Genomic DNA, 24,587 nt, shown 5'->3' on the forward strand with positions numbered 1-24,587 from the left:
CCAATAAACATGAGAATGACATAATTAGTCCGTCTGTTATTATATTGCTAGTTTTAGCTCAATTATTTTACCAGAATGACATAAAAGGCCCACTTTTTGTAAAAATGACGTTCTTGGCCCATTAAGCCAAAAATTTACAATTAAGGCCTATTTTTGGTAAAAATAACATTTCAGGCACCCTTTTTAGAACAAACTTGCATTTAAGGCTAGTTTTTGTAAAAATAACATTTTTAACTCACTTTTGTCAAAAATACCATTTTTGGCTTGATTTTTATAAAAATGTGCATTTTCGGCCCATTATAGATAATTTCATCTTTTTGGCCCAAATTTTAATAATTTCACATCTTTAATCCTTCTTATAAAAAATTTACATTTTTGGCACAACTTTGTTGAAAATGACATTTAAGCCCACAAAAGTCCAAAAAGTTACAATTTTTGGCCCAAAGCCGTGAGAAGCCCAAATAAGGCCAATTTTTGTGAAAATTGACATATTTAGCCCATTAGATCCGTGAAGACCCATATAGAAGCCCATTTGCGAAAATTTGCACTTTTGGCCCCTTTAAAACCATGAATATCATACAGATCCATTTTGATTTAGAAATGACTCTTTTGGTCTTCTCAAGAACCATGGGTTAACATGAGAACCTCATTTTTGTTTATTTTGTCAAAATTAACCCTCTTATGCAAAGTTCTTAGTTTTAAGTAACTTGTAGGTATTTTAAAACCATTTGCTTGTAAGATAAGTTCAAATGAGTGTTATGTTATACCAATAGCATCATCTTCTAGTAGATCTTTAAGTTTCATGAAGTTTACAACACATAATCACATATATAACTAGAAAAACACACAAAATCATGCATACACACATAGATCTACACAAAACAACTTGTATTCTCCCCCAAAACAAAGTAAAAACCGAAAATAGGGGGTATGAACTCACATTGGGTTGTTGTTCTCGGTTTGATGAAGAGTTTGAAGGCGATTTCGGCCCTAGATGTTTCCTTGAGGAGATTTTCGAGATCTATGAAGTTCTAAGAGCATGGATCATGAAATGGTGGGTTAATGGATGGAGGATTTGTTATATGATGAAGTTAAACACTAGAATATAAGATATCTTACCAAGATGATGGACTTTGATGATGTATTCTTGAGCACACACCCAATCACACACGATTTTCCTAGGAGGAAATGAGATATTTCTTGAGATCTCTAGAGAGAAGTCTTTGGTTGAGCTTGAGAGGAAAATGAAGGTGGTGGGAGTTTTTGGCTCTTTGGCCGTGAATAATAAGGAAGGGGGGAGAGAGATGATTTGATGTTGCATGGAGATATGGGAGGTAATTACCTTGATATTTGTTGGTCATTAGTGAGATGGCACTCCTAATATCCCATTGTTTTTTATATGTGTGGGTCGAGAAAGGGGGAAAGGAAAAAGAAAGGAGAAAAAGTTTGGGCCATACTTGCTTGATTTTGATATTATGAGGCCCAAGTTGATGGTTTTCGGCCCATTGGTGTAACAAATCGTAATTCCAAACCTATGTAGTAGTTTAGGTCAATGTATAGTTCTTTTTATAATAATAAAGAGAAATTTTAGCATAATGTGCATATTTACATAATTGACCCTCAAAAATAAATTATTTAGCAATCTCGATTGGGATGAACCAAGTGATGGAGATTGTAACAAGGTTTCCAAAAACATAAAGAACACTAAAATCCGAGTTATAACGAAGAAGTTATGACCAATCGAAAATCCGCGACAAAACCGACAAAACATTGTTCAGTGTAAAAACTGAATTTTTGATAAAAGGCTTTTTAGCCTTACCAATCTAAATGAAAGTTGTAGTTTATGTTAAGAGAACTTTCATAAAAAGAACGGATAAATCTGACTTCGTATGAGGAAGTTATGATTTTTCTAAATTTCAGTATAGTAGTGTACAGCTAAAAACTCGAAATAAAGATCGATAATTTTTAGCCGACACAACCTAAACGAGAATTGAAGGTCTCGTCGGTAGTAGTACAATGGTAAAAAGACAGACGAAAACGGACGTCGGATGAAGAAGTTATGAATTTTTAACGGATTCCCGTCCTGGTCTGTTTAAAATAATAATATTAAAAATAAAGTCAAAATTAGCCGACGAAGTCTAAACGAAAGTCGTAGATTATGATTTTACCTATGCGTGCATATAAAGAACGCCAAAAACGGAGCTCGTATGCAAAAGTTATGATTTTCGCAAGTTTGGCACAAAAATAAAGAAAAAATGGGAAAAACCGGGCAATTTCGCATGCCACGTCACCCTCGCACGTGGCAGCTGCTGAGTGGACCGAACCCATGCGTGGCACTTCCTGATTGGACCGCAGCTGAGGTCCACTTAGAAGCGAACAGCTTCGTAGGAGATGCCCCGGAGACACCCCTCGCACACGCCTCGGACCCTCCCCTTCGCACGTGTCTCCTTCCCATTGGACCGAGGGTTGGTCCAATCCGAGCCAGCCAGCAGCGAGCCTCCGGTCCGAAGAAGCCCCCTCGCCTCGCCACCTGTCCGACGCGTGTCACCTTGGCGCAGCTTCGGGTCCGAACCTTCGGACTATATATAGCATGCGAGGGTTCCGGATTTTTTACACTTTTTCACCCCAAAAATCATTCTCTTTCACATTTTCCACTCCCCTAAGCTCATATACAACCCCTAAAGCCCCGGTATCAAGTCTCGAACCCTAAGCAAGCCTCGAAGCCTCGAGATTCCCGAGAAGTAACCTCTCTCCTGTCGAAACTCTGCCCAATTTGAGCCGGTTTCTCGACAAATAAACTCCTTTTCGTGAAACGAAACTCTGTCCGGTTCACCATCTATCAAGTGAGTTCATACCCCCGTATTTTCATAATTTCTACTGTTTTAAGGGGGGGGGGGGGGAATACAAGCATAACACATGAACGTTGTGTTATAAAATCATGATTCAAATCATGATAAAATAACATTAAATTATCTAAAAATACTCAACACATCAAACTCTTTTATAATCCTATATTTTTCCCCAAAATTCATATTTGTATATATATATATATATATATATATATATATGTATATAAATAAGATTTAAAAGGCTTAGGACTGATAACTCATTCTGGGTCCTTTTCCTTGTTTGGATGTGGGCTTAAAGTACAGTTACTTGTCCGAGTGTCGTTTAAATTTTACTTATATATAAAATTGTATATGTATATAAAGATAATAGTTATTTCATCAGTTTAACTACCTTTGTAACATGCTGAGCAAGGGATTACATGCAAACATGGTTAAATACACAATCAGGGAGTACATATAAATTATAATAGGTATAATTTATACATAGAACAATAATTCATGATACAAGTATACTAGAATACACAAGAAACTAGGGTTTTGATACAGAACAAATCAAGGTTTACACTTATCAAATACATGTTTGGAAATACTAATTCAAGGACATACTATCAATCATTATTTCAGAATGATTGGGTTTTGATTCAAAGAATATATTGTCAATCATTATTTCAGAATGATTGAGTTTTCAAACTAATATACATGTAACGTTTATATGCTTTTTATTAGACACTAGATTCAGGTTGTTTAATTCATTTTTGACAACATAGAAAAGTCCTGACATTATAACCAGAATCTCCAGTCGGGGATCGAAACAAGCGTGTGTAGATCTATATCGGGATTGACAACCCCACACTCAGGCTGCTAGGTACAGTTAGATGAGTGGCAATTGTTATCACCAGTTTAAACGCCCACAAAGCGTTTGTTTCAGGCCATCAGTCATAGTATGGTTATAATAACTCATTAAAAAGATATTAACAATACGTTAGTGTATAAATAACTAAACGAAAGTACACCTTCAAAGTACTAGTTTACATAATACAAAATACAAAGATTCAATACAGTTTTCAACAACAGCTGGTGGAGCCAGGCACACTCTCAGTTACAAGTTTTCATAAGTAATACAAATACAAAACATTAATACACAGAGAAGGGTTTTGTGGGAATAAAACTACTTTTCATATACAAACAGAAAATATAGGATTTTCTGGAACAGTTTACATATACAAGATACAGAGATACTCTTTCAAACATAAACATTTATGCACTCACTCAACTTTATGTTGATACTCTCTTTTCAAATTACTTGTATTCTCAGGGAAATAATACACAGGTACTCCCCGAGCTTTTGAGAAGATGGAGCTTTGTTGAGTCATATCTTCTTTTGTATAACTATATTTTGGTTCAATATACAATGATTGAACACATGTAAATATTTATATATTTTTTTAAATACAATGGTTGTTTCTACTTTGATTACTATGATGCATGTGTTGTGATACTACAATTCAAGTCCTCCACCCCCAGACGTTTCCGCCGTCTGGTTTGGGGGTGTGACAGATTGGTATCAGAGCATTGTTTATAGTGAACTCAATATATCAATCAATAAAAGATATACAAACTATAAATACATCGGGGCAAGGAGCTCTGACTACAAGTATACTTTTAAAGATTTAAGTATTTTTATAAGAAGTATACTAACACTCACAAGTAAAGTATCACAGTCATAAGAGCTCACTCATACTTACAAGTATAATATCACAAACATAAGAATTTAAAAGTATTTGGATGTTGAGCACTATAGTCAAACCTGAGCAGTTATGTAATCATATCTGGAATTAATATAGCCTGATCAACTATATTGATTTGAGATATGACCAACATGTGTTTGGGAGTGATAGTAGTGTTGAGACATGTCTAAAACTTACCATACATATTCAGAAGAACTATAGAACAGAATACAAAGATTAAAATACTATGGAGAGTATTTTACTAATCTTATTTCTAATACAGAACCTATGGCTGCACCCAATTTACCGGGAGACCCCTACAATCCACAGAATGCAGGCTGGATCACAGACTCAGACGAAGAACCCTTTGAGGACAACGAGTCAAGTGGTACGGATACAGAGCCACAAGTCTGCAACCCTGGGGAGCGTCCCCATAGGCAAGAGGACGCAGAACCAATACCTGAGTGGGGTCAATACATAAACCATTGGAGTCGACAAGACGACCAACGCCCTCCATACGGAATGGCATGAGGTTTCTATAATGTATCTAGAGGAGGAACTGCTGACAGAGCTCTTCCAGTTATAGTAAACCGAATAGCCCGACAGTTCGATCAATCAAGGATGTCGATCAATCGAATCCTAGAGGTGAATGCGGTTGTGCAGGAAAACACTGCAGATATCCTTCGTCTTGACGAGATGCAAGATGACACCCAGCACCATACTGAAGCCCTTCAAAGGCAACTTTGTGCTGCTGAATCAGAGATCAGAGAAATGAGGGAGCACCAAGCTGCCCAAGAAAGGCGTTGGAAAGCGCAAGACGAAGCAGAACCTAGCAATCGTCGTAGAAACCGTCGCAAGTAGTGTTCGCACTACTTCTACTTTCTACTCTCTATATCGAATGTGTATACTACTTTCTATGTTATGACAAATCAAGTATCAATAAAACGATAAGCACTTTACTTCAACAAGAGTTATTACAGTTTTCATAATCATCTTATTCCAAAGTTTTGGATCATAGAAACGTTCCAGTGTTATGTTTCATGCTTTCACTACGACCGCGGAAATGTTATTTTCGGTAGGTCGGTTTGATGTCGACACTTTCTCATTATTGGAGTATATTATAATCCTGCTTTAAGGTCAAGTTTTCTGGACCTTATATACTTAATATACCAATACAGTTGACATGTACATTCATACTTTTTGAAAAATAACCATTCAATTTCATATTATCCTGTTGCAAGTTGTACTTGCAGTGGATTTCTATTTCCAATTCTTTGTAAGATTCATGTTGAATTAAGTGTTTAGTTCAGAGATATCAAATTCATATTCCTTCTTGATATCTCACTATCTTTTTTATCTATTTGACTTTTATAGCAAGAGATGCCTCCTCGTAGAAATCCAAGACGTATCAACACCAATGAAGCACCGACGCCACCCCCACCACCACCTCATCAATTCGATCCCGCTATGTTTCAAGCGGCGGTCACGGCGGCTGTAGCGGCTGCCATGTCTCACGTTCATACTCATGGTGTTAGTGGGTCGGGAGTCGTTGCACATCCTTCTAACCATGGCGAAAGTCATGGGCATTCGTGAGAATGCACTTATAAGGATTTCTCTAATGCCAAACCCAGGACCTTTAATGGGACTGGGGGAGTTATGGCACTAAGGCAGTGGATAGAAAAGACGGAAGCAATCTTTGAAATTTGCTCCTGTCCTGAGGGTAGCAAGGTTAAATTTGCTGCCTGTACTTTTTCTGATAGGGCTCTAACGTGGTGGAATGGCCACATTAAGTCACTTACTCTAGTTGTGGCTAACTCCATCAGATGGGAGAGCCTAAAAGCCATGTTAATGCGGGAATACTGCCCGCGATGGGAGATACAGAAACTGGAGCAAGAACTATGGGCTCTTACAATGGTTGGTTCTGATATATCAACCTATACCAATAGGTTCTGTGATCTGGCAATTCTTTGCCCGGATATGGTTCCTATCGAGAGCAAAAAGATTGAGAGATATATTTGGGGTATGTCGCCCCAAATTCAGTCAAGTGTTTTAGCTTCAAAGCCTATTACTTTTGACAGTGCCAAAGAACTGGCACAATCTCTTATCGACCACGGAGCCCGTCAAAACTCTGTGGTCTCTGCTCCAGAACAACCCAAGGAGAACAACAACAACAGCAAGAAGAGGGTTTGGAACAAGGGGAAGGGAAAATCTCCTTTGGAACCAACAAAGAAGCAACAAGTAGTGGCAGTCCATGCTACTACTGTACCTGCTACCATACCCGCTACTGTACCTACTGCTGTTCCCAATAATTCTGCACCAACAAAGCCTTATGCTGGTACCCTCCCTAAATGCAACAAGTGCAATTTTCACCACAATGGAAATTGTTGAGACCTACAGTGTCGTAACTGCAACAGGAAAGGGCATACTGCCCGATTCTGTAAAATGCCACCCCAACCACTTAACCAAGCACCTGCCGCTAGAGTAGGCCGAGCATGCTACCAATGCGGTGATGTGGGGCACTTCATGAAGGATTGCCCAAAAGCTAGAAATGTCGGTGGAGTTGGGAGAATACTAGCCCTGGGTCATGAAGAAGCGGTGGCAGACCCTGCTATGGTCACGGGTACGTTTCCTCTAAATAATACTTATGCATGCATTCTATTTGATTGTGGTGCTGAGAGGAGCTTCGTGAGCCATAATTTTAAACACCTACTAAATCAAAACTCCCAACCAATCAATGAAACATTTACAGTAGAAATGGCTAACGGGAAATCTGAATCCACCAATGATATATACATAGGATGTATCCTTACCTTGAATGAATTGTCTTTTCCAATTGACCTTATGCCGGTCTCTATCAAAAGTTTTGACATCATAATAGGTATGGATTGGTTGTGCCCCAACCATGCCGACATCCTATGTTATGAAAGAGCTGTTCGTTTGAACTTACCAACTAACGAAACTCTTGTTATCTATGGCGACAAACCCGGAACGAACCTTAGGCTCATTTCTTGCATCAGGGCACAGAAGTACCTTCGCAAAGAGTACTGTGCTTTCTTAGCTCACGTCGTAGACAAAAAGCAAGAAGTAAAAGATATCGCGAGCATTCCAGAGGTTTGTAACTTTCCCGATATCTTTCCTGATGATCTTCCAGGAGTACCTCCCGAACGACAAGTCGAATTCCGAATCGACTTAATCCCTGGAGCTACCCCTGTAGCCAAATCCCCCTATCATCTTGCACCTTCTGAAATGCAAGAATTATCCAGCCAACTTAACAAACTCCTTAGTAAAGGTTTCATAAGACCAAACTTCTCACCTTGTGGAGCACCGGTTTTGTTCGTAAAGAAGAAGGATGGATCATTCCGCATGTGCATAGACTACCGTGAGCTGAATAAACTTACCATCAAGAACCGATACCCTCTACCTCGCATTGATGATCTGTTCGACCAACTTCAAGGTGCGAGCTACTTCTCGAAGATAGACTTAAGATCCGGGTATCACCAATTACAGATTTTGGAGGAAGACATTCCCAAGACCGCGTTTAGAACTCGTTATGGTCATTACGAGTTTATTGTGATGCCATTCGGATTGACTAATGCACCTGCTGTGTTCATGGATCTAATGAACAGAGTGTGTCGTCCATTCCTGGACAAATTCGTCATAGTCTTCATCGACGACATCCTTGTCTATTCAAGAAGCAAAGAAGAACATGGCCAACATCTTCGTCAAATATTACAAACCCTTAGGACCGAAAAACTTTATGCGAAGTTTTCAAAGTGCGAGTTTTGGATTAGGAAGGTTGAATTCCTAGGTCACGTGGTCAGTTCAGAAGGAATACACGTGGACCCTTCCAAAATCAAAGCAATTGAAAATTGGCCAGCACCCACGACTCCTACAGAAATCCGACAATTCTTAGGTCTTGCTGGCTATTATCGCAGGTTCATCCAAAATTTCTCCCGAATCGCTAAACCACTTACCACCCTGACGCAAAAAGAGTGTAACCTACAAGTGGGGAGAGAAGCAAGAAACCGCATTCCAAACGCTCAAACAAGCCTTGTGCAGTGCACCGATCCTGTCCCTACCCGAAGGGACAGAGGACTTTGTAGTGTACTGTGATGCTTCAAATCAAGGGCTTGGGTGTGTACTTATGCAAAGAGGAAAGGTTATCTCCTACGCCTCATGACAACTTAAGACGCATGAAGTCAACTATACAATACACGACCTTGAACTAGGAGCGGTGGTGTTTGCTCTGAAGATTTGGAGACATTACCTATATGGCACGAAATGCACAATATTCACGGACCATAAAAGTCTCCAGCATATCTTCAATCAGAAAGAGCTGAACATGAGACAACGACGATGGGTGGAGCTACTGAACGACTACGAATGTGAAATTCTTTATCACTCTAGTAAAGCAAACGTAGTAGCTGATGCCCTTAGCAGAAAAGAATACTCGGGACGCCGAGTAAAGTCGTTGACCATGACAATCCATTCACATCTGTCCACACAAATCAAAGAAGCTCAACTAGAAGCCTTGAAACCCGAAAACGTGGCAGGTGAAACCCTGAGAGGAATGGATAAAAACTTCGAAGTCAGGGATAATGGAGTCTATTATTTCATGAACCGGATCTGGACACCAAAGTTCGGTGGTTACAGAGACATGGTTATGAATGAAGCACACAAAACCCGATACTCCATTCATCCAGGTTCAGACAAGATGTATCTGGACCTTAAGAAACTATACTAGTGGCCTAATATGAAGGCCGAAATCACTACCTTTGTGGCCAAGTGCCTTAATTGTGCCAAAGTCAAGGTAGAATACCAGAAACCTTCAGGTTTATTACAACAACCTGAAATCCCTGAATGGAAGTGGGAGCGGATTACAATGGATTTCATAACCAAATTACCCAAGACTTCGGGTGGTTATGATACGATTTGGGTAATCGTCGACAGATTAACCAAATCCGCACACTTCTTGCCAATAAAAGAAACCGACAAGATGGAGAAACTAACCCGAACTTACCTCAAGGATATTGTTAGATTGCATGGTGTACCAATATCTATTATTTCGGACTGAGATAGTAGATTCACCTCTCGTTTCTAACAGTCTTTACAAAACTCTTTGGGAACTAGGCTGAGTACAGCCTACCATCCTCAAACCGACGGACAAAGTGAGAGGACGATTCAAACACTAGAAGACATGTTGCGAGCTTGCGTAATAGACTTTGGAAAAGCATGGGATATTCACTTATCCCTTGTTGAATTCTCTTATAACAATAGTTATCACACTAGCATTAACGCTGCTCCATTCGAAGCTCTCTACGACCGCAAGTGCAGATCCCCTCTGTGTTGGGCTGAAGTGGGTGACACGCAGCTGGCTAGAGGTCAAACTCCTGACAGTGCTCTCACTGGTCCGGAAATCATTCGAGAAACCACCGAGAAAATCACACAAATTCGGGAGCGACTTAAAGCTTCCACAGATAGACAGAAAAGCTACGCTGACAAACGAAGAAAACCCTTGGAATTCCAGGTTGGTGACCGCGTCTTGTTAAAGGTCTCACCCTGGAAGGGCATGATATGCTTTGGAAAGCGTGACAAATTGAGACCAAGGTACATAGGACCCTTCGAAATTCTTGCTAGAATTGGTCTTGTAGCTTACAAACTTCGACTACCCCAAGAACTAAATGACATTCATCCTACCTTCCACGTTTTAAACTTGAAAAAGTGTTTATCTGATGAGACTCTTGTGATCCCACTCGAGGAAATCGAGTTAAACAAGAGCCTCAACTTTGTGGAAGAACCCGTAGAGATTCTAGACAGGGAAGTTAAGAAAACCAAACAAAACCGTATCCTCGATAGTGAAGGTTCGCTGGAATGCAAAACGGGGACCTGAATTCACTTAGGAGCGGGAGGATCAAATGAAACAGAAGTATCCACATCTTTTTCCCTAGTCTACCTGAAATACTAATTTCGGGACGAAATTCTCTCTAACGGGGGGATAATGTAACAAATCGTAATTTCAAACCTATGTAATAGTTTAGGTCAATGTATAGTTCTTTTTATAATAATAAAGAGAAATTTTAGCATAATGTGCATATTTACATAATTGACCCTCAAAAATAAATTATTTAGCAATCTCGATTGGGATGAACCAAGTGATGGAGATTGTAACAAGGTTTCCAAAAACATAAAGAACACTAAAATCCGAGTTATAACGAAGAAGTTATGACCAATCGAAAATCCGCGACAAAACCGACAAAACATTGTTCAGTGTAAAAACTGAATTTTTGATAAAAGGCTTTTTAGCCTTAACAATCTAAATGAAAGTTGTAGTTTATGTTAAACCGAGAACTTTCATAAAAAGAACGGAAAAATTTGACTTCGTATGAGGAAGTTATGATTTTTCTAAGTTTCAGTATAGCAGTGTACAGCTAAAAACTCGAAATAAAGGTCGAGCGATTTTTAGCCGACACAACCTAAACGAGAATTGAAGGTCTCGTCGGTAGTAGTACAATGGTAAAAAGACACACGAAAACGGACGTCGGATGAAGAAGTTATGAATTTTTAACGGATTCCCGTCCTGGTCTGTTTAAAATAATAATATTAAAAATAAATTCAAAATTAGCCGACGAAGTCTAAATGAAAGTCGTAGATTATGATTTTACCTACGCGTGCATATAAAGAACGCCAAAAACGGAGCTCGTATGCGAAAGTTATGATTTTCGCAAGTTTGGCACAAAAATAAAGAAAAAATGGGAAAAACCGGGCAATTTCGCATGCCACGTCACCCTCGCACGTGGCAGCTGCTGAGTGGACCGAACCCATGCGTGGCACTTCCTGATTGGACCGCAGCTGAGGTCCACTTAGAAGCGAACAGCTTCGCAAGAGCTGCCCCGGAGACACCCCTCGCACACGCCTCAGACCCTCCCCTTCGCACGTGTCTCCTTCCCATTGGACCGAGGGTTGGTCCAATCCGAGCCAGCCAGCAGCGAGCCTCCGGTCCGAAGAAGCCCCCTCGCCTCACCACCTGTCCGACGCGTGTCACCTTGGCTCAGCTTCGGGTCCGAACCTTCGGACTATATATAGCATGCAAGGGTTCTGGATTTTTTACACTTTTTCACCCCAAAAATCATTCTCTTTCACATTTTCCACTCCCCTAAGCTCATATACAACCCCTAAAGCCCCGGTATCAAGTCTCGAACCCTAAGCAAGCCTCGAAGCCTCGAGATTCCCGAGAAGTAACCTCTCTCCTGTCGAAACTCTGCCCAATTTGAGCCGGTTTCTCGACAAATAAACTCCTTTTCGTGAAACGAAACTCTGTCCGGTTCACCATCTATCAAGTGAGTTCATACCCCCGTATTTTCATAATTTCTACTGTTTTAAGGGGGGGAATACAAGCATAACACAAGAACTTTGTGTTATAAAATCATGATTCAAATCATGATAAAATAACATTAAATTATCTAAAAATACTCAACACATCAAACTCTTTTATAATCTTATATTTTTCCACAAAATTCATATTTGTATATATATATATATATATATATATATATATATATATATATACATATATATATATATATATATATATATATATATGTATATAAATAGGATTTAAAAGGCTTAGGACTGATAACTCATTCTGGGTCCTTTTCCTTGTTTGGATGGGCTTAAACTACCGGTTACTTGTCCGAGTGTCGTTTAAATTTTACTTATATATAAAATTGTATATGTATATAAAGATAATAGTTATTTCATCAGTTTAACTACCTTTGTAACATGCTGAGCAAGGGATTACATGCAAACATGGTTAAATACACAATCAGGGAGTACATATAAATTATAATAGGTATAATTTATACATAGAACAATAATTCATGATACAAGTATACTAGAATACACAAGAAACTAGGGTTTTGATACAGAACAAATCAAGGTTTATACTTATCAAATACATGTTTGGAAATACTAATTCAAGGACATACTGTCAATCATTATTTCAGAATGATTGGGTTTTGATTCAAAGAATATACTGTCAATCATTATTTCAGAATGATTGAGTTTTCAAACTAATATACATGTAACGTTTATATTCTTTTTATGAGACACTAGATTCAGGTTGTTTAATTCATTTTAGACAACATAGAAAAGTCCTGACATTATAACCAGAATCTCCAGCCGGGGATCGAAACAAGCGTGTGTAGATCTATATCGGGATTGACAACCCCGCACTCAGGCTGCTAGGTACAGTTAGATGAGTGGCAATTGTTATCACCAGTTTAAACGCTCACAAAGCGTTTTTTTCAGGCCATCAGTCATAGTATGGTTATAATAACTCATTAAAAAGATATTAACAATACGTTAGTGTATAAATAACTAAACGAAAGTACACCTTCAAAGTACTAGTTTACAGAATACAAAATACAAAGATTCAATACAGTTTTCAACAACAGCTGGTGGAGCCAGGCACACTCTCAGTTACAAGTTTTCATAAGTAATACAAATACAAAACATTAATACACAGAGAAGGTTTTTGTGGGAATAAAACTACTTTTCATATACAAACAGAAAATATAGGATTTTCTGGAACAGTTTACATATACAAGATACAAAGATACTCTTTCAAACATAAACATTTATGCACTCACTCAACTTTATGTTGATACTCTCTTTTCAAATTACTTGTATTCTCAGGGAAATAATACACAGGTACTCCCCGAGCTTTTGAGAAGATGGAGCTTTGTTGAGTCATATCTTCTTTTGTATAACTATATTTTGGTTCAATATACAATGATTGAACACATGTAAATATTTATATATATTTTTAAATACAATGGTTGTTTCTACTTTGATTACTATGATGCATGTGTTGTGATACTACAATTCAAGTCCTCCACCCCCAGACGTTTCCGCCGTTTGGTTTGGGGGTGTGACAATTGGGCCCTTATGAGGGTTCACGGCCCAATGGTGATAAGGTAAGAGGGTTCACAGCCCAAATACCATGAGAGGATGGGTTCACGGCCCATCATGGTTCAATAGGGTGGTTCACGACCCATAAAGGTCCATAAGAATAAGTGAGTTATTTTAGGCCCAACATGGCCCAATTGCTATGGTTTGACGAATGTGGGCCCAACTAGAGCCCAAATGGGTTTCATTGGCCCAAAATCATCAAATAAAAGGTTTACTGGCCCATTAGGCCCAATAAGAGGATCCTAGTCCACACTAAATTTGAACCGGGATATTTAGGGTTTCAGACCCATAGTTAAGTATACGAGACGTATTGTATTAGATTTTTGAACTTCACTCAGGAGTTTTGATTCAAATGGATGATTTTGATTGAGCATAGAGTATGATATCCACTTCAATTACAAGTCTTACAATAGTTGATGTTTACATGAGGATATAATTTCCTAGCTAGAATGCTAGTTGTGACAAAGTAAGTAATCATTCAAGACTGTCATGAGTGTTAGTGGATTGCCCATAGTGATTGGAAATAGCATAGAGAATGGGCTAACACTCATGAGTACTTAATAGATATTTAAGTATTGGACCAACCTGCGCTTAGAGATTACTTCATGGATATAGTCACGAGTAATTCTAAGACGATAATATATTCTATTCTTCAAACCTAAATACATGTGGGGTTTTGCTCTATGATTCTGTTATGCATTGGTCTACTCTAACGCTATCCATAACTGGTAGTAATAAAGGGTGTGTCCATGTGTGACATGATGAAGTAGACAAAAACTATGTAGTAAATAAAACCTATGGTGGTGGAAATCAATAGATGGTGCATTGGTGGTGGTAGTCGCCGACGGTGCCAGGTAAAGCAAGAAATCAAAAACTAAAAATGAAATTTTTTTCAATTAATCACTATTATAAGATGAAAATTGATGTTACAATAGAAAGAGAACAATAAATGAGCAAATCAACAAATGGTGCAGTGGTGGTGGTAGTCACCGGTAAAGAAGGAAATAAAAAACTGAAAATGACATTTTTTTGCAATTAATCACTATTATAAGTTGAAAATCGATGTTACAAGGGAAAGAGAAAGAGAAATGAGCAGGAGATGCCCTACTGTCACCGAAAATACCTTACAGTTGTCGGAGAAACGCTAAAGCTATTGTCAGTATCTCCTTTTCCGTTCGGAATCTCAGTGAGGAAGAAAAAAAATGAGATGTTGTTGGTGCCCGAATCAGTCGATCGATGGTGCGATTCCTCGAAGAAATAGGGAAGAAAAAAACGAGATGTTGTTGGTGGCCCGAATCAGTCGATCGATGGTGCGAGTCCTCGAAGAAATAGGGAAGAAAAAAAACAAGAGCAAATATGGAAGCAGATCAGAAGCAGAAAGCAAAAGAAAGGCGTCGATTTTTTGGTTATCTGTGTAAAGCAATATCGGCGACATCTTTACCCACTACAAGAAAAATCCTAAATAGCTACGGAAAGTTACTATGGAATCAAAATCCGTTGCTATTTTACTACAAAATATGTTACGGAACGACTTTTCGTAGCTATTTTGCTACATAAATGGTTACGGAATGGCATTACGTAGCTAAATCTTAAATAGCTACGTAAAGTTGTTACGAAATCTAAATTCATAGTTATTTTACTACGGAATATGTTACAAAATGGTTGGTCGTAACTAATTTGCTACGGAAATGGCTACGGAATGTCATTCCGTCGCTAAATCTTGAATAGTTGCTACGGAATTAAAATCCGTAACTAGTTTACTACAAATAATGCTACCAGTTTTTTTGGTTGTAGTTAGTTCTCTATGAAACTTGTTAGAAAATCCATGTATGTAGCTAGTTGGTTACATAAGTGGCTACGAAATAAAAATACGTAGCTAGTTAGCTATGAAATTGAGATCCGTAGCTATTTTGCTAGGAAAATTTGCTACAAAATAAAATTTTGTAGCTAATCTATTATGGAAATTGTTACAAAAAGGTGAATTTACAAAATAGCTACGAAATCAAAATCCGTAGGTATTTGGCTACGGAAAATTCCGTAGTCAAGTAGCTACGAAATATATTTCCGTAGCAAAATATAGAAGATTATTGAAAAAATATATAAAAAATACACAATTATCTTTGAAAACTCAATAAGAAAAATAAATTATTATTTTTAATTGTTTTGAAAATTTAATTATAATATAATTTAACTCGAAAATATATTTATAAACTCAACCATGAACTGGATTTGTATAAAAACTCAAACTTGAAGGACCACAAATGACACATGAAATGTTTGGAGATGACATGCCCGGGGAGAATAGAGTGTCATGTGACCATTCACACCTTTTGGATAAAGTTTTAAAAACAAAATCGGAAAAATTCAAATTAACTTATTACTTAAATTGAAAAAATATAATTCATCATGATTTAATTTACAGTGGTGAAGTTATACGGATATCAAACTGTTTATATAGGCAAAGTTGTGATAATTTTATATATAATATACAAATTTTTGACGTCAAACGAATGTCTTTTTATTGACCAAAGTATTTCTTTATTTTTTTTTTTTTAAATTTGATTACTCATACAGTGGTTAATGACCTTCAATCTTATTAAGGGCAAAGAGTCAGATCACATGACCCAAATATACTTCTTCCCCAAATTGAGGTATCCCGATCAAACTGCTGAAAATTATTGATGATCCGTTCAAAAAGAAAATTATTGATCGCATGACCTGTCGCCGATCGCATCTCTCCCTCTCTCAAACTAATTCATCATTCCTCATTCCTCAGTTTCCCCCAATCTCCACTTACACCAGTATCGATCGGAGTTCACTCTATTGGGAGCTCCTCTCACTCTCGTCTGCTTTGTCATTCACCGCCTGCTCCGTCAATCGGTAGATTTTTCTCGATCGTCTTCGTCCCTACCAGGTAACATTCTTCTCTCTTCTGTTTGCTCCATTTTCTCTTTCTTACATCCAATGACCTGAAGAATATTGATCTCTCCAATGAATCCGAGGCGAGTTAATGTTCTGTTAACTCTATCAATCCATACACGCAGTTTGATTCAAATTTTTATTGATGAATTTGATTCACCAAGTTTATTGCATTTGATGCGAATTGAGTAATGTAAATGGAAACCAATAAAATTCTCAACTTCACACAATGCCTTATGATTTCATATCAGTTTAATCTGCTGCATAAAACGTAAAAACTATAAACTAACTTACCACCGCCTTTAATCCAACACACAACCACCACTATCATGTTAAATACAAGACACAGAACTAGACCTGCATACCAAAATAAAACATTATTTTAATGCATTCGCTGTTGTAAATAAATTAGAATAAATGATAAGCAGTAAAAATCTTAATTCATACCTAACCAACTTGCAAAAGCCAAATACTGCAACTTTTGAGCATGAACTGGTATCTCATTGGCTATACCATGATGGATTATTGGAAAAAATGGAGGCTAGTTTCTATCATCCGTGGGGATAGCAGCTGTTTCCACTTGTAATTTAATGAGAGTAATGTTTAAAAAAGTGCAATAATAATAATAATAATAATAATAATAAATAATACTCACCACCAGCAACAACTTCTTCTCTTCTTTTGATGTCTTGTAAGTGTAAGATACATGCTAATAAGTAACTTCAAAGAGTTCTCAAATACCTACATATTGAAAGAGTTCTTAAATACCTACAAATTTTGGTTGGATTCAATAGAACGGAAATAAATTATTTTAATAAATTATATGCTTTTCACTCTTTTATGTATTATTTAATTTAATCAATGAATCATCTATATAAAAAGATAAAAATAAGTTTACAATAAAAATATATATGTTCTAGTTATTTCTGCTTCACAACTTGTACTTCGTTCACATTCAGGGTGTTTTAACACTTGTACACATTTCTTTAAGAAATGAAGGCTTCCTGATACCCTTTTGGTCTTTTTTCTCCAAAGTCTTTCATTTTCATGATTTTATTTCCTTCTTTTTCACAATATTATAATGTCTTGATTGGTCTTGAATCTTGATGGGTAAAGTTAGCAACGGGCAAAATGGTCATTTATAATATTCAAACAGTCTTTATGTATACAACAATATTTACTTGATGGATGAAATGTCTTAATGGGTTAAGCGAGTAAAGTACCATATATACTATCTAGACACCCCTTTTTCCCTTCCTACCATTCCTTTGATCTATGTATTTGTTTAGCTTATTCTAGTGATTTCATTCCTGTATGCCTCTCGAGTATAAAAATGCACCAAAGTTGTTGATCTTGTCAAATGGTAGGTAGCAAATCTTTTAGAAATTTGGAACTGAATATACAAGTTGACAGAAGTGTGCTTATATAGACATGTTATGGATTTATGATATTTTTCATGCTTATGTATATTTCAAAACCTTTTCAAAGTTCTAATTTGTTTGATTTGTTTGATGTTGTTATAATTGGAGTAGTTTATGTTTATGATGTGCAGATGACTCACAAATATCTGATATTCCTGCGATCTCAAATGTTCAGCAGGATCTTACAAAGTGGCAAGAAATACATGCTAAACTTGTTCTCTCCACTGTAAAGGTAACATCCAGATACCAGATACCCTGTTACTTATTTTATCATATTTTGTTATTTTAAGGCAGAGATTGTTCGTTTCCATAATTCCATATCCACATATTCATTCTATTATTTTGAAACAATAAGGTTGTAATCAACTTTATTTGATCTTCGTGTTATTGTCTAAACAGTGATATTGCCGAACCAAGTTTAAAAAGTTTTGCTTCTAGAATCATGCAATTAGGTGTAAGAAAAATGGCTATAGTATGGCATTTTGCTTAGAACTTACATGAAAAAGATCATTTAAAGTTCTTTTGGTGTGCAGTAGAATAACTGAAAATGAAGAACATAGAGCTTGTGAAGTGAAACAGTCAAACCTATATGTGCTGGTTCTCTAAGATGTTTGCTCAAATAACATTAAGTAGCAGTGTAGTACCACAAGACACTATAACTTACTTATAACTCTAAATTCTAGTATTTGAAGAACAATACTTGATGACAAACTTTTCCAGCCTTTGACTTCATACTGTTGAAAAATATAAGTTAAAAATTGGCATATCAAAGGTGTGAATTTTTTTGAAGAACATGAAGGAAACACTGAAAAATGCATGCATCTTAAAGCTAGATTGTATATAAATCATTAAAATAACGAAAGAGGGCTCACATATTTTATCATATTTTGTTAAAAATTGTACTTTCAATTTTTTCTTATTAGAACGTTATATTTTGAAAAATCTACCAAATTATATCAATGGAAATTACTTTGTAAACAGTTGGGTAGATTTTTCGATGTTCTAATAGGATGAAATGAGAGTAGGATGCTATAATAAAAAAATAAATGAAAGTAGGTTGCTATTTCTTAACCCTTTTATCTTATATCTTATTTTATTTGTATTGGTTTTGTCTAGATTTGAAGGCACATGTAACAACATTATAGCTAATTATGGAACAATGTCAATAATAACTTAATAAGATCAGTATGCAGGTTCATTTTCTTTACATTTTATAATTGAAAATAAAGGATTTGTTTTCAACTTTATTTCAAAAGGATTTGGTATCATGTGACAGATTCATATCCTTTTGACATCATGTGATAGCTTGGAAAGAGAAAAGATAAGACAACCATTTTATTTTATTTCTTGATGGTGCTGAAAAGGTGATTCATTTTATTTCTAGTGTATATGTTAATAGTGCGTCAAATAAAAGAGATGACTTGTTTTTATTTTAAAATCATTTTCAGATTTCATACAACAAATTGAACTTTAATCAAGTTTACTGTAAATTTGGTTTTGCAGGTTTTACCATTTTGGCTGAGCATATGTGGTTGTTTGTGTGTTCGTGGTGGTTCAGTTGAACTGTCACTGTATTTGTAATTAATATTCAGTTTTGATGATTAGGCAATCTTGTAGAAGAATTTTCGATAACGTAATATATCTATAAAATTGATGTAACTATTAAATTTTTGTTTACTACATTTTTACATATTTTATGAATATTATAATTGGAAAATTGGATTTGGTTGAATAATTTTATCATACTGAATTTGCTTTGAAACCTATTGTTACGGAACCAATGGCTATAGAATTTGCTACAAAACAAATGGTTACGAAATTTGCTACGAAACAATTGACTACGGAATTTGCTACGGAACAAATAGCTACGAAACAATTGACTACGGAATTCGCTATGGAACAAATGGCTACGGAATTTGCTACGGAACAAATGGCAACGGAATTTACTACGGAATTCATTGTTACGGAATTATTATGGAAGTGTGTTGTAGTTGAATTGCTACGGATAGACGTTGTAGCAACGGCCATAGAAAAATTGCTACGGAACTATAATTTCGTAGTTAAACATTTTGCTACAAGAAATCTTGCTATGAAATCTCATTGACAAATTCCGTAGCAACTTCCGTAGTTATTTAGGTTTAGCTACGGAATTTTAGTTTTTTGCTATGGAATTTTTCCGTAGTTAAATCGAAATTTTCTTGTAGTGACCGGCGACGCCAAAACCTTTAGCGACAACTCCAATCAATTGTGGCAACAACTATGGAGGGCATTTATACCGGTTCTTTTTTCCGATCTTTAGCGGCGATAAAAAAATCGCCCGTATTGATGTCACCACTATTGGGTTTAGGCGAAACGGAGTCTCAGTCGTTGGATTAGAATATTGATCGGACGGTTAGGATTTGTCAGAAAGGGTTCACGCAGATTCGGTCCCCAAGGCATTATCGGCGACAAAGAGTTTTAGCGGCGACTTCAGCTTGAGTCGCTGCTAAAAGTCTTTATCGCCGGTAAAGATGTTGCCGGCAATGAGATGATTTCTTATAGTGTTTCCATATGACTTAAGTTTCCCCTCTTTGTCTTTTTTATTTGTATTGTATGTAACAACCTAAAACATATTTAATGAATTAAGGTGAATGGTGATCATTAATTTCTTATATAACAAGGCATGAGGGGAGAATAATAAAGATTGATACGGTGTTGAGATGACCTGAAAAAAGAAAAATATGTAAAAGGGAACTAGAGACACCCAGAACCAATAGCTTAATTAATAACTACATGAATGATTTACCCAGAATATATCCATCCATTCGTCTCGCCATTCTCTCTAATTGGCCTATGTCCACACTACTGTCTTACATGTAAACCCCAGAAGGTACCTAGTCTGTGACACATGCATAATATTCATCATATTTTAATGGATATTGAAGACCGCCTTACAGATGTGCCTATCTATAAATAGCACCCACAGAAGACCAGTGGATATCATAAGCCACCACTTCATTCACACGATGACCTCTTCATCTTGTTTATACACACGAACCACCAGCTTACTCCTTATATTGTGTATACAACTCTTTCTGATTGTTTACGCCGCCGGCAGCACTAACTTCCACAATGATTTCGACATCACCTGGGGTGGTGGCCGTGGTAAGATCATCGGCGCCGGCGACATTCTTACACTTTCTCTCGATAGAGTCTCCGGGTCAGGATTCCAGTCGAAGAAGGAGTATCTGTTTGGGAGAATCGACATGCAACTGAAGCTTGTGCCCGGGAACTCCGCCGGAACTGTCACCGCTTACTATGTATGCATGCTTTATTCTCTCCGATGATCTCATAATTCCTCTTTCATTGCATTCATCTCTGTGTTAATTTGTTCTTTTGGGTGTTAAATAAACAGCTGTCATCGCAAGGTGCGAATCACGATGAAATAGACTTTGAGTTCTTGGGAAACGTGAGTGGCGAACCATACACACTTCATACCAACGTCTACGCCCAAGGCAAAGGTGATAGAGAGCAACAATTTCGAATGTGGTTCGACCCCACTTCCCATTTTCACACTTATTCCATCATGTGGACTCCTCAAACCATTGTGTAAGTTCATCAACACCTAGCTAGATATATATTCGTTCGATTATATATCTTTGTTATATTATGCTTTTGGATGCTAACGATCTCGTAATTTTACAAGAAATAAAGAGAAATATTCTTATGTAAAGAGAAAAATAATTTTCGTAGAAAAAGAAAGGCGCGGAAGCCCTCATATTAGTCAAGAAAAGGGTAAATTCGTAATTTCGTTTTTCTCCAATGATAATGGAACAGAATAAACAATCTTAGGGAATGAGTTGATAATAGATTATTGAATTTCATTGTCATATTAAGTTTAGGAATGAAATGAAATGAATCATGTTTGGGATCTCTAACATTAGTTATACGTTTCATATTGCAAATCTAAATAAGGGGTTGAAATAGGAAGTTTGGTATCTGAATTGGTTCACTTTTCACATCATTTACTAACATATTAAAATATATTGTTCTAGTTTTCTTGTAGATGAAACACCCATAAGGGAATTCAGGAATATGGAAGCCATTGGTGTTCCATTTCCAAAACACCAACCGATGAAGCTATATTCAAGCTTGTGGAATGCCGACGAGTGGGCGACTAGAGGTGGACTAGTGAAAACTGACTGGACCAAAGCTCCATTCACAGCTTCATATCGCAACTTCAATGTTAAAAATGCTGCATTTTCGCAATGGGATATGACCCATAGCCAGAAACTGAAATGGATCAAGGATAATCATATGATCTATAACTATTGCACCGATGTTAAGCGATTTCCTCAGGGCTTTCCACCAGAATGTAGGGTTACTGGTTCTCACTAAAGTACTACTTCTCTTTAAATAATCAATGCCACATGTTGATACATAAATATAAGTTATGCAAAATATACGAATAATGGTTGTGGAGTTAAACGATGATTTGTTATGTGTTAGAAAAGTGTAATTTATGGTATGTAAAGTGTGCAAATCAGCAAATATATAATTTTGTTAAAAGAAGGGTAAAGCATTTCTGTCCTTTTCTTATTATTTTTTCCCTTTTTTATTTATAACTATTTTACAATTGAGAAAAATGAACCGTCGTCCCTATTAGATCTCTCTAAAACATGCTTCGAAAAAGAAAAATAAGTACAAAGGTTTTTGAAATTTCAGAAGCTCTCTACTCTCTAGCCTGGTCCATAAGATGATCAAATGGACATGCCACTAAAATTTCGATTTTGGGCCCAAATTGAAGAATTTATCACTCATTATCTGTCAAATAAATTTATCGATAACCTTCTTCACAAAAGCAACCGGAGAGGTGGACATGAACAAAATCGATCCATGTGAATTACCTAGTGATTTCTTTAACTTTTTAGCTATCTTCTTCATCTTTTTGTTTTTCGAGTTTTCTTAAATCATATGAATTTAGAACTTTTAGGGGTTTTGGATTCTGAAGGGATGAAAAAAAAGGAGAACAGGAATGGTATTTTTTTTTTTAGGCATAAGAATTGGCTCCACCGGATTACCAACAAACCGAACAACGCTAGGTAGTTATTAGAGAGCCAACAGAAAAGAGAGTTTTTTACCAAGGGATTATACCTTTGATTCAAAGTATTTACCAATTAATAGTACTTTGAAATTCAGTTACCAAAATATTGTAGTTTCATATTAAATGACTTTTCAAACCACTACTTTCACAATTAGTACTAACTAAAAACATTCCCCCAAGATGCGGGGGTTGGAAGCTGTTGGTGTGCAACTAGTTTATTGCCTTAATTGATAGCCACAGTAAAATATGTTGTTATTCTCTGCAATTCGCCGATTTACAAACATGGTAAAAAAATAAACCTAAACATTGCATTGTTATCATCTAATTCCCATTCTCTACCAATTACCTTACTATAATTAGGTTAACTGTTAAAAATAGAATGCTATAATAGGAATTAAGAATGAAAGCGTGATGGTATAATGAACAAATTAGTAGAAGCACATCGTTATTTATTGTATCTAACCCTAACTATGAGTATAAATTACCCCTTATAGTTACATCCTAGGAAAATTATGAATTTTGTATTATATGAAAGCAAAATTCAAGTTACATTCAGTCGAATCATCAATAGTCGAATCATCAATAGTGGCAATCGGAAGAAATACCACACGTTGTCCAACAAAACTCCCTAAGCCCCAGGATTCTATTATTATGGATTGTCACTCCGGTCTTCCTTAAAACATGAAAGATAAACAGTTGTTAGCAATAAACACTTATTGTAGTCAACAATTATGAGTTTTATGGTTTGTTTATCTAGACACAATTGCTTAAAAATAGTATCTATATCCTAATTTTACCCAATTTGGTGACCCATGTTAAAAAAAATCAATCATTTATATACATTATGGAATTCATGCTAGAAAATTTAACTAAATTTGTATTTGATCCGTAACATTGTGGTTTAAAGCTTGAAATGAGTTACACTCTACAAAGAAAAAAAAATTCAGGAATGGTATCAGTGGTCACCTATGAAGATGTCACCTTTGAAGATGTCACACATAAATCAGTCAATTAAATTAAGAATATATGGAAACCATGATCATTTGAAAAACCAAAAACATTACACCATAATGTTACAACTCAGATACAAATTTAGATTACCTGGTAAAATAAAAGAATTTTGTATGTTACTTGTAGAAGAAGCTTTACCTCTCAATTTCATTATCATCTACCAGATCCAACAGACCCACATGGACCTCTATTTTCAACCTAATATGCGATGCCATTCACCATCAATTCCCTTCGGTAACCAACAATCAACTGAAATGAAAAACAAAATAAATAAACTGCTTAGAAGGAAAAAAGTCACATAAATGTGCTAGCTTGCAGAGCGGTTGATGTAATTTTTCCTGCTCATGCCAAGAAAAGTAAGATATGTTATTAATATAAGACATGGAATTTCAACTGGATTACCTCAAACGTAAGGTTTGTAAGAACTTGACATAAGTGTAATTTGATCTCTTTAGCCCCATGTAATTCCTCTGCACATAAGATATAAGTCAAATAACAATCTTTTAGCATCATTGCAGCGTAATACAATCCTTTTACCTCTTTTATCTCTCAAATTTTTACTGTCCCACGAATCCTCCTAAGTGCAATAAAGAGTCTATGTATAATA

At 36.4% G+C, this 24,587-nt stretch overlaps 1 protein-coding gene and 1 long non-coding RNA gene across 2 annotated transcripts; both read left to right on the forward strand.

Annotated features, from left to right (window-relative positions):
• The first annotated feature begins 16,284 nt into the window (after positions 1-16,284).
• On the forward strand, positions 16,285-19,044 carry LOC145123923 (uncharacterized). The gene is made up of 3 exons (XR_013715411.1): positions 16,285-16,460; positions 18,018-18,118; positions 19,003-19,044. It is a non-coding gene; the product is annotated as an uncharacterized LOC145123923 (long non-coding RNA).
• Positions 19,045-20,720: 1,676 nt separating this feature from the next.
• On the forward strand, positions 20,721-22,437 carry LOC145123922 (xyloglucan endotransglucosylase/hydrolase protein 24-like). Its single transcript, XM_079059103.1, has 3 exons — positions 20,721-21,185; positions 21,281-21,474; positions 21,921-22,437. Exons 1-3 carry the CDS (start codon positions 20,823-20,825, stop codon positions 22,261-22,263), a joined length of 900 nt encoding a protein of 299 aa, XP_078915229.1. The 5' UTR covers positions 20,721-20,822; the 3' UTR covers positions 22,264-22,437.
• The last annotated feature ends 2,150 nt before the right edge of the window (positions 22,438-24,587 follow it).

The sequence above is a fragment of the Lactuca virosa genome, chromosome 7 (genome assembly GCF_052849685.1).
Source record: "Lactuca virosa cultivar CGN04683 chromosome 7, Lactuca_virosa_CGN04683_v6, whole genome shotgun sequence".
NCBI classification, from domain to species: Eukaryota; Viridiplantae; Streptophyta; class Magnoliopsida; order Asterales; family Asteraceae; genus Lactuca; species Lactuca virosa.

Coding starts and splice junctions, on each gene's coding strand:
- LOC145123922 (XM_079059103.1), top strand. CDS start 20,823: ATGTGCCTATCTATAAATAGCACCCACAGAAGACCAGTGGATATCATA. Junction 21,186..21,280: donor GAACTGTCACCGCTTACTAT/GTATGCATGCTT, acceptor TTAAATAAACAG/CTGTCATCGCAAGGTGCGAA. Junction 21,475..21,920: donor TGGACTCCTCAAACCATTGT/GTAAGTTCATCA, acceptor ATATTGTTCTAG/TTTTCTTGTAGATGAAACAC.